The 11,641-nt window shown below is 44.8% G+C and overlaps 1 protein-coding gene across 1 annotated transcript in view; it reads right to left on the reverse strand.

The window, feature by feature from the left end:
• Window positions 1–11,300, reverse strand: part of atp1b1 (ATPase Na+/K+ transporting subunit beta 1) — a 31,184-nt gene extending 19,884 nt beyond the window's left edge. Inside the window, exons 1-2 of the mRNA XM_003219235.3 lie at window positions 10,881–11,300; window positions 4,129–4,257 (exon numbers count right to left, since the gene is read on the reverse strand). Coding sequence (XP_003219283.1) covers window positions 4,129–4,257; window positions 10,881–10,980 — 229 coding nt within the window. The 5' untranslated portion in view covers window positions 10,981–11,300. The remainder of the gene's footprint in view (window positions 1–4,128; window positions 4,258–10,880) is intronic.
• Window positions 11,301–11,641: the final 341 nt, after the last annotated feature.

The raw sequence follows: 11,641 nt of genomic DNA on the forward strand, positions 1-11,641 counted from the left end.
GTACAAATCTCGGCTTTCATTCACAGAGCAAAAGAGTTCCTCTTAACCAGAGACTCTTTCATGCAACAGCCTGAAGGGTCAAAGTCATATGACAGCCGAGTCAGATCACATAGGAAGTGAAAATCAATGTTGATAGAATTCACTTAACTGAAGCAGAAATTGTTCGGGCTTTTAAAACCAGGTTTTAAAATAAGGAGAAAGTCAAATTTTACCTTGTGGTATTCAGGAGGGATATTGTGTATATATTACAGCATTATATCCCTGCCTTTATCTTAATGGGCCTATGCAGTATCTGTTTTATGAAACAAACTTATTAAAACAAGAGACTTCCAGTGACCCTGGCAGAAATCTGGCAATGAAGCACCGATCCATTGGATTTTGATCATTAAGTGTTGACCATGCTCTAATCTACATTTCCACTCAGCATATTTTGTTTCCAAATGGAAATAATATATTAAACCCATTAATCCACCAGATATCTTAATGTCCACATGTATATTATATCCAAATCTTTGCTGGACTAAAGCTCCCAGAATCTTCAGCTGTCTGAGGGATCGTTGTTGAAGCTGTAAAAAGTAACTCTTCCAAGCTCTGATTATAATCTATAAAATGCCCACAAATAGGGTAACACTATTTTCCATCAGACTCCAAGAATGCTATTTCTGTATCTAAAATCCAGTATCTGCTGTCAATTATACACTGAATGAAGTGATTAAATTGAATCTTCATGCAGATGAGACAGAAGTGCTCCAATCAGAAATAGGGATTCATCCTGTGCTGAATGGATAGGGTTACACTCCCCTTGAAATCCCAAGGAGAGTTCACAACTTGAAGGTAACTCCTGGACTCAACTCTGAACCTGGACATCCAGGTTCTGGCAATGTCAGAAGTGAATTTACATGGTTAAAACTAGTGAGCCAACTGAACCCATTCACTGAAAAGGCAGATCTGGCTACAGCAGGCATGGGCAAACTTTGTCCCTCCAGATGTTTTGGACAGCTGGTAAGCTGTTAGGAAATGTGGGACTTGAAGTTCAAAACACATGGAGGGCCAAAGTTTGCCCATACCTTGGCTACAGTGACTCTGGGGTTTGTAGTTTAGGGATGGGCCTTAACTGCTCAGCCAGAGAGATCGTGGGGCTTCACTGTTTATTCCAGGAAGAATTACAATTTTTATCGGAAAGTATAATCAACATTTAAATCATGGAAAAGTAATATTTTGGACTACAACGCCCACTATCCATACTGGCTGCAGTGGGAGGGATTTTCTGGAAGTTGAAACCTAAAAAGATAACATTCGAAGCTCTAAAAAGGGTAGCAGGAGACAAACAGGAGCAAAAACTAGCATCTCCACACTAAAGTTTAGCCTGGCTATCCATACAACTATCAGAGGAACGGCTGCTTGAGCCATCAAATCCAGCTGCTACCGTTGTTTCAATACCATGCTGTTATTAAAGGCTTCTGGGCTGTTTTACACAGAGACACATAAATCATGTCTGTCCCCAATATCGAACAGCCTCAGGGCCATTTGAAGCAGTAGTTTGAAAGACTACCCAACCCTCTCCATGTGACACACACCCGCTCCCTGCTGCTTCCTACCGGCTGGCAGGGCCAGATAACACAATAGAGGGTGGGTGGGGGAAAAAAATAAGAGGCTGCTATACTGCCAAATCATCTTGTCTATCCACATATATGACAGACTTGCTTGCAGAGACTAGTGCACTGATAATTTCTTTTTTGCGTCATGAATGCATGGTGTGTGATGGGGTCAAATATTTGCTACAATGCTAAAATTCCAGTAACTCAAAGTAGCCATAAGCACACTCCTGTTTGTGTAGGCAAAGATGGCCAGATGCTAACCAAGCAAGGAAAAAGAAAGACATAATGTTCATACAATCCTCCCACAGCAGGAAAAAAAACATCATTTGGGGGACCAGAATCTCCAATATTCACAATCTCCAGTGGTGCTTGAGAGATCTGTACTCAAAATGACAACCATAGACCATCCTCACCAAGCACTGCATCCCCTGAAGTAAGTCTCATCAGGTTTAAGCATTCTATCCTTTTGCAAGTAAATATAATGCATTCATTTATAGCTCAAGTGAAAAGTGAAGTATTGTCTAATAACAAACCTAGATTAGAATCCAGATGCCCAGAGGACCCACTTCCACCATAAAGTGGAAACCATGAAGGACACAATGGCATCTTTCAAATCCCGGTACATCTTCAGAAGCTGCCCATGTATGCAGCTGAACGTTACCTCAACCACTCTCTAAAATGGAATTCTGACAGGCACAGAAGAGGGTGGCCCAAAAGAAACTGGTATTGTGGGAACACCAATGTATTTTGTTCTATGAAGTGGAATAAAGGTTGGCCTCAAAGCCCAGTGCCATTGCAATAAAGTTAGGCACTAAAATAATAATTTGAACAAATCCTTTGAGAATTCTTGAATCAACAGTTTAGTCAATTTTTTGTGGAGACTACTACTTTAGTAGAGAATTCCACTGGTATCCAGTAAGACGGCAAAATATGAATACATTTAATTACCTATATCTGTTCTGCATTGATTTCTGGCTCCTTTTCAATATAAAGTTTTTGGCCACCCATAAATACAGGTATTGTTCACTACAGTATACTACGGTAGTAATACGGTACTATGGTAGAAACAGTTAACAGTGGTGTAGTAATCTTAAACTACTTCTGCAATGAAGAAGTATTGTGGCATCTCAAAAAAAGGAACAAGTGTAATGAGTTGTAGTACATTAAAACTTTTAACATATAAAATCTGTTTATCTTTAAGGTGGCATGGGACATTTTAGTGCCAAAGTACATGTACTCATAAGTGTTTGCTTTCCATTCTTTTTAAAGAGAGATCACTACTAGTTAAATAAAAGGTATCCAGAACCTATAACATTAAAAGAACTGTAAGACTGGTTGCCAGCATCCCTTTCTTTAATTCAAAGCTTATTTTTCTTCTCTTCTGACTTGTCTATATTTGTCTGCCCCCACCCCCTACTATTTAGGGTAACCAAAAGATGAAGGCTCTTCCACTTTGAACAGTTGTGTGTAAAACAAAATCTTAGCAGAAGCATTTTCTTATGCAGGTATGAATATTACTTGAGGATTTTGCTTTTTGGACTATTGCTCCAATAAGACATCAGTTAACACGTGGCTACACAGAGTATGGGATTCTGGATTTTTTGTCCAAAAGTAACCCCTTCTAAACTGCTATATAAAATCCACATTTTCTGATTTGAACTGGATTATCTTAGTCTACACTGCCATATAATCTAGTACAAAGCAGATAATGTGAATTTTATATGACTACGTAGAAGGGTCCCGAGTGACAACCAACAGCTCCTAAAATTCCCTGTGACACACTTCCATTTTCCCTCTAGCCTCTGTTTTTTCAAATTACTCTTACACAACAGTAACAATAAAATCAATGGTGTGATCTGCCTGAACACAGGGCACAAACCACTTTGGCCCCCCACCCATCTGTTTAATGCTAGTGGGCACACTAAACTCCAATGGGTAGTTCAGGATTCACTACCAGGTCACATATTGTCCAGTGTGATGTCCCAACAAGAGCACTATATATGGTAGAAATATAATAATACAAAACTGGTATATTAGAGGTGTGTGGCAAGTCTGGAAAGGGTGAAGACCACTGGACTGGAAGAGTGAGATCACCTGCCCATCTTCAAAGCACTTTCTAAGCAAAAAGGCTTAACAAGCATTTTTAGGACACAGCTATCAATCAAACCTTGCTCATGAGGTTGCTATTTTGAGCTCCTTGGAGGAAGAATGAGACAAGAATGGGATGGTTGATAACACAAAACTGAAAGGCTTTCTCAGCACATGATGCAAAAGCCAATGTATTAATAGTCCCTTGGTTTGCTATAGCTGTCTATGAAATCACTTGTCTGGCCGTAGATGATCTGAGGAAATAATGAAAGCAGTTTTTGAGAGAAACAAATATTGGCAACTAGTACCATGGGTCTTGTGCCAGGAGAAAGGTGTGATTAGATACAAAGAAAGGAAGGAAGGGAGGGAGGGAGGGAGGAAGAAGGGAGGAAGGAAGGGTGAACAGAGTTTGGTCAGCTCCTCTGCCCATCTTCATTGTTACCTGGTGGTGCAACTCGGTCCTGATACTTGGGCTGGAACTCGCTGACAGTGAGTAGCATAACTTGAATGGTCCCAATGAAGATTCCTGCCAGACAGCCATAGAAGATCACATAGAAGAGGAAGATCTTAACTATGAAAAGAGAACAAACACAACGGACAATAAGAAATGGATAACTGTGCCCCAAACCATACAGACATGGAAACATTTCTCCAAGGGACAGGTAGGACTAGGTCTACTATGAGACACTACAAGGCAGCTACTTCAGGTAGATTATGGATAGAAACAGCAGCCGCTTCTAAAGCAGGAAAGACTGCATACTAAATGAGTGACAATCCATCTAAAATAACATGGATTAACTTGGAAAAGTGGACATTTCAATGAAGAAGTGAGTCAGAAAAAAGACTGCAAATATTCCTTTTACTCCCAAAAACACCTTTCCCACTTTTGCAGTAGAAAAAACTATACATTTCCCAAACACTGGTTAAGATAGAGATTACAATCCTAAACATATTACTATGGAGTAAATGTTGTTTAAATAAATGGTCTCTCTATTATGCTAGATTCACAGCAAATGAGATTTGCGCAAGCACTCATTAGTCATGGATCTCCAAATCTAAAAATATTCTTCCTTTGAATATGAGGGGCTGGGGTCACACAACCAAGAATGAATGCCAATGTTGTGCCTTGCTTGTAAAGATATCTGGCTGACAAGTGTTGGAAATAAATTGCTGAACTACAGGGATCTTTGGGTCAAAATCCAATTACTAATCACAATGAGAACAGACCCATGGAATAAATGAGGTCTCATAAGTGTTGATTTGCTAATCAGTAACAGAGCCAGTATAGTGTAGTAGTTTGAGCTCTGGAAAATAGCTCTGGAAACCCACTCAGTCATGGAAATCCACTGGCTGACCTTGGGCAAGCCACACTCTCTCAATCTCAGAGGGAGGAAATGGCAAATCTGCTCTGAACAAATCTCACCAACACAACCATCACAACAACATTTGAATCAGTGGGTCTACTTCATTGGTTTGGATTTTGCCTTGCTTTGATCACTAAATTGAGAAATACGAAATGTTTCTTGGGTTTTTAATGCAATGCAGGTCTAGTTCATTCAGTTCTACTGGGGAGGAATAAGCATCTCAACTGAGCAACAAGTTTCATTGAGTAGCTATAGGCCTGTTGCTCCTTTCCTGTCTAATGCCCCTCGCAAGATTGTTGTAAGAACAAATTGCGGAGCAGAGTGCCATTTAGCCAGCCTTGAGCGCATTGGAAGATAAGCCTGAAGCATGTAAGGAATCTGAAAATATAGAGAATATAGAGTAGCAGTTGGAAAAGTAATACTGAATATGGTGAGGGGGCTGAATGCCCAATTTTAACAGGCTGATCAGAATCCTAAGAAACTTATAATTTCAGGAGGAACAATTAATATCAGGGTTTTTTTGCAGATCTTACTTGGTCTCTAAATTTGGTGGAGCATGGGACTGAGCTGGACTTATAATACTAGATCCTTTCTTTCTTGGAGATCTCTATGTTTATAACAGCCACAAATTGAATCCTTTACTTGTGTTGGACTGCAATTCAAGTAATTTACCAGCTAGCATCATGGGTTGCTACCAAACCAACCCATCTGGAGAAAACTAGGTTGGATAAGGCTGCCATATGTGACACCTTCAGGTGTGCTTTTGAAAGTCACATCCAGATTTCAAGATGCATAACACATTTCTGTGAAACACTATTTCCAGCACATTTGCAGAATTACAGTGCCTTTTCCACAGCACAACTCATGAACACTATACTGCTACACTAGTGGTAGCCCTGATCCAAATGGCAGGGAAAGGAAACCCCCATCCTTCCACCATCATATAAACCTGCCTCCACTTGGACCACTGAGCAACCATATACTGTTTCACAACATCAGATTTAGGCAGCTTTTAACTTGCTTTGTTGTGGCATATTAAGAACGCTATGAAGTACAAGTCACACACATTCTGGCTCTGCTGAGCTGTAATCAGGCAGATTAATATACAAATTACATAAGCGATTAAAGCATTTTTGCTGTTGCTGTTAAAAGAAGGAGGAGGTGGTAAATTAAAACTTTTATTCTGAGCAGGGCTGTTTCAGTGAGCAGCGCAGTCTTTGAAATCTAGTATCATTTACTGGTTTACAGGGATTACTGTTACCCATTACAAACAGAGTAACGTGCTGTACTCGGTATCAGCTATGCAAAAATGAGTACAGCAGCACAACACGTGAAAAGAGGTTGGGAGTATATTCTATAGCTGGGGACCTTTAAAACAAAACATTTTTGTAGGCTACTATAAAGGGAGTAGGCAAGGTAACAGAAATAGGAGAGTTTTTTGCATTGATAAGATCTTGTTAAACAACAAAACCTACTAAAATGCCCACTATCCACCCCACAGACTGAATGCGAAGAGAACCTATCCATGGAGACGAGCAGTGCAAGAGCGCTGGCATTCCTGGGGTTAACACACTCTTTAGTAACCAGGCAGCAGTCAGCAAATAGCTGTGACGTCGGAGGAGAGATTTGGACATATTTTCCAGAGTACAGTCATAGGTGGTGTAATAAGCTAAAGAGGAAACCTGTGGGTAACACAGTGTTTTTAGGTGGCACACATGTCTTAAATACAAAGTAAACATAATAAAAAGAAATCAAAGAACTCCAGATATCAAAGGAGACACATGTTTAAACATAGATCTCCAACCAGGATGTTAATAGATTGTTTTTTTGTTACTGAAAAAGGCATCCGTGCTAGCAGGAAAGAACATGACCCTTTAGTGTATGTGTGTGTGTGTGTAACACAAAAGCCCTGCTTTCTGAAGCATTGTTTAAGTTCTTCAAAGCCGTTCTCAGAACAATGACAATGCCGGATCACTCCTCTTTCAAAAAAAGTCTTTTTACGAAACACCTTTCACCAGCCTAATAACCTTCAGATGTGCTGGACTACAACTCTTATCTTACTTTTCCACCAGCAATGAAGCTGGGATAATGGAAACTATAGGGTACCAGCTTGAGACAGTCTGTCCGTACTCCTATTTTAAAACCCTGCTGTTATGGGCATGAGAGCCATTGTGGTATGTCTCTACAGTCACTTACAGACTCACCACCAATACTCTAAGACAATGATTCTCAATCTGTGGCTCCCCAGGTGTTTTGGCCTACAATTCCCAGAAATCCCTGCCAGTTTACCAGCTGTTAGGATTTCAGGGAGTTGAAGGCCAAAACATCTGGGGACCCATAGGTTGAGAACCACTGGTCTATGATGATGTTTGGGCATTGGACTACCATTTAGAAGACTAGGGTTCAGTTCCCCACTCAGACATGGAAACCCACTGGGTGACCTTGGGCAAGTCACACTCTTACAGCTTTCAGGGAAAGGCAAAAGTATTTCCTCTTTTTAACCAATTTTGCCCATGAAAGAGTGCTGTAAGTTGGAGACGACATGAAGGCACACAACACCACAACTACCATGGATGCTATGAATCTCTTTGCAAATTGCAATTTATTTATTCTGCCTGGCAAGATCCCCCCCCCCCCCCGCATCTGCCCTCTGTGAAATTCTAGTCAAGGATCTAAACCCGGAAGCTCCGGATGTGGCACCTCCAAAGGACACTGGCTGGATTCAGCCCAGAAACGGTGCCAGGCCAGCAGCTGCAGCTGGCAGCAGTCTCTCTATGGAACCAGCCTTTACAAAAAGAAGGTCTTAAATCACAATGTGAATCATCCGAACACACCTCAGCCCTTTCCGCTCCCCCACAGCTGCCAAAAGGCTACTTGTAAAGTCAGCTTTTCCTATATAAAGCCATTCTCATTCATTATGAATAATAAGCCTTTCTCCTTCTCACTCTGCAGCCATTTGCTGCTTTGACCTCAGTATCTTCCAATGTTTCTAAATATGCACAAAGAGTTTAGACGGGAATGGAAAGTTCCAGATAAGAAGCCAGTATCTCCAGTGCAAGGATCTACAGGGATACTCAGACCACAGCAGAAGCAAGCAGGACATTCAAGGGCAGCCTACCCTTTCTTTCAAGGGCAGCCATATCTAACACACTTGAATAGAAGGCCCCGGACATACTATGCGCCATCCTCCTAGGTTTGTCAGACTTTTCTCTCCTGTGTCTGCATTAACAACAGACGGGATGGAAAATAAATGGCACAAAGCACTCATTGGCTGGCACAGAAGGAGTCTGTTCAATACAATGTGATGCCTCAGGCAAGTTAGGGAATGGAAGCCAATATGGCACCTGCTTTGGAGGCTCACACAGAGCAATGCAAGGAGATGTATTTGTTCAATGTGTTGTCAGAGGCTTTCATGGCTGAAATTGCTGGGTTGCGGTGAGTTTTCTGGGCTGTATGGCCATGTTCCAGAAGCATTTTCTCCAGACAGAAAACAATCAGGGCTGGCTAATACCTCCTAACAGAGGATTCCCAGTCCTTGAAACTGCAAAACCTTTCAATGCTAATCAAGGTGGTCAACTACTACATTAACACTTGACTTAAATATACAAGAGTTCTTTCTCCCACCTTGGACTTTCCACAGATGTATAAACCCCACTTGCCTATACCTCACAACCTTTGAGGATGCCTGCCATAGAAGCAGGTGAAACGTCTGGAGCATGACCATATAGCTGGGAAAACTCACAGCAACCCAGATGTATTTGTTGTTATTAACAATAATAATTATGATAACAATAGGGAACAGCTGCTCATTCAGATACCATGGCCTAAGGACCGAATGGAAACAAACATGTAGGAAGAAACCATCAGACAGTGGAGTTGTGTGGAAACCTTTCTATGTCCTTTGTATTTGACCTCACTTGTGCAATGCAGGGCTGCCACGCTGGGCCCAGGGGAAAGAAAATGTGCCTGTCTTGGAATGGGGTTGGGTGCCACGAAGAGAAGCAAAGTGGGATGGAGAGCAGGACAATGAGACGGATCAAGAGGTGTGCATGTGTGTTTGTCTGTTCTGGACCTCGGGCACATTCAAGTTAGGTTTAGTTGCTAGGAGACAGCCTCCAAGGGCTTTGTAATGCCTAAAGCGAGCTCCCTTCTTTCCTACCTGCCCACTTTCTCGCTCTCTCTATCTGCACTACTGCTGCCCCACAGGCCTCCCCAAAGAGGGGCGTGGATGTGGGGAAAGAACCAGCCAAGGGGCTGAGGACACTCCCTCCAGAAGATGCCCTTGGTGGAGCCAACCTCCAAGGTGGTGGACCCTGCTTTCTGGGCTCCCAAGGCCGGCTTCCATTCTCACCTCCTTGCGGGGAAGGTGTCACCTTGACTAACCTTGAGCTGTGATGCATTATTAACCCTTTGGAGCTGGGAGAGGCAGGGGAGGCACTGCTCTCCTTTCCATCCCTGGCTCTTGGAAAGAACAAGAGACCCAAGGGCAGCCTCACACTGGCCTGCCCTCCTCTTTCTCCCCTTCCCCACTTGGGCTGCCTTTCCTTCCTGAGATGCGGCACTGGTGGGGGCGGGTTGGAGCAACCCAAAGGGGGGGACGGGGCTCCCCTCCTCCCTCTCTCTCTCCTCCCTCCCACTCCACGCCTTGCCCGCAGTCACGACTCGGCTTCGCCCACTCCCTGCCTGCCCTTCACGCGCGACCTTCGCGGGCTTCAGGGAACTCGAACACGAAGGAAAACAGAAAGCCTTGCCACTCGCCTGGGGGCAAAAAAGGAGGCAACAGGCGGCCGCCCTGGGAGAGCGCCCCGAGGAGACCCCTCCAGGCAGCCCAAAGCCCCCCCCGCCCCCTCCCAAGGCTTTTCAATGCTAATCAAGGTGATCAATGGCAACATTCACACTTGTTTCCAAAGGACAAGAGTTCCTTCTCCCAACCTGGACATTATTCCACACATATATCTACCTCCCTTGCCTAGTTTCCAATATAAGCGCCCAAACACGACTCAAGGAACGTGAAAGGCGCTGCAGACAAACCCAACCAGAGAAGTCAGCCACAGCAGAGTACTTGATGGACCAACCTGGACACAGCATTTTATCTGAGAACACAGAAATGCTGGACCACTTTCACAACCACCACGTCAGGCTACACAGAGAAGCCATTGAAATCCACAAGCATAGGGAGAATATCAACAGGAAGGAGGAAATCATGAAAATGAACACAATCTGGCTACCAGTATTGAAAACTCTAAAACCAAGACAGTAAATAAAGAACACTCAGAAAAAAGGGGGAATTCCAGACATGAATCAATTAGGGCCAGCTAACACTTCCTAACAAAGGATTTCCCCAGGCAGGAAGCAGCCAGGCTTTGAAGATGCAAGTCTATTCAATGCTAATCAAGGTGGCTAAGTGTAACATTCACACTGGCCTCCAACAGACAAGAGTTCTTTCTTCCAACAGATATATAAACCCCTCTTGCCTAGTTTCCAACAGACCTCACAACCTCTGAGGATGCCTGCCATAGACGCAGGCGAAACGTCAGGAGAGCATGGCCATACAACCCGGAAAACGCACAGCAACCCAGCCTTGGGAGTCTTTCTCTCTCTCTCTCTCTCTCCTGATCCAAGGCGGGCAACGAAAGAGCAGCAGGGGCAAAGGGATGGCTTCCTTTTTTCCACGGCGGGAGATCTGAGGGGACTTTCTTCCCAGGGGAGCGTGGCCCAGGCCCCACGGAAAACACGCCCCCGGCCCTTCCCACGCGGCCCGGCAGAGACCGAGGCACGAGGAGCAGAAGCAGCCGAAGAGGAAGAAGCCGAGCCGAGCCCTCGTACTTACACCAGCTGCCCCCAGTCCTGCCCAGGAACTCCTTCTTCTCCGAGTTCCAGATGAATTTCTTCCAGTTGCCGTCGCCTTCCTTTGCTTTCCCGCGAGCCATGAGCGAGGGCGAGGCGGAGGGACACGCCGAGAGAGAGAGACGGACGGAGAGAGGACGGTGGAGAGGAGGACACGCACAGTCCCTGCTCTTCTGCCGCTTCTTCTGCTTCTCCTTCCCACGCGGTTTCCCAAAGTGCCGGCGAGAGAGAGACTGAAAGCGGGTCTTTGTCCTCCCCCTCGAAGGGTCAAGTAATCCTGTGGCCGCGGGAAGAAAGGGAAACGGAGGCAGAGGAGTCCCTTTTTCTCTCTCTCTGGGCTGGGAGTGATGCGGAGGCACAAAAAGCCGGCTCAGCCCAAGGAGACCGACTCGCCCTCTCCCCTCCCTCACCGGCGGGATATATAGCGCCCGAGTCCCAGCCGAGGCCCCGCCCCTCCAGGAGCCGGTAGCCAATGAGAGGGGCGAGTGGAGCTGGTCTAGGAGGGGAGGGGGCAAGGGCGTGCGAGACGCAGGAGGGCAGGTGGGGCGGACTCCCCCCGCCTCCCTCCCCTCTCTCCTTCTCCTTCAGCCCCACTGGCCCTGAAGCACCTGCTTCGTGCCCCTCAACTGGGGGCCAGGAGAGCCGAGGAGACACCTGCCTCTCCTTTCCCTAAAGCAGAGCAAAGGCAGGCAGGGAAGGAAGGAAGGAAAGCAGGAGAGAAGAGGCAGCCATGCAAAGCTGATC

Source organism: Anolis carolinensis, chromosome 3 (assembly GCF_035594765.1).
Source record: "Anolis carolinensis isolate JA03-04 chromosome 3, rAnoCar3.1.pri, whole genome shotgun sequence".
NCBI classification, from domain to species: Eukaryota; Metazoa; Chordata; class Lepidosauria; order Squamata; family Dactyloidae; genus Anolis; species Anolis carolinensis.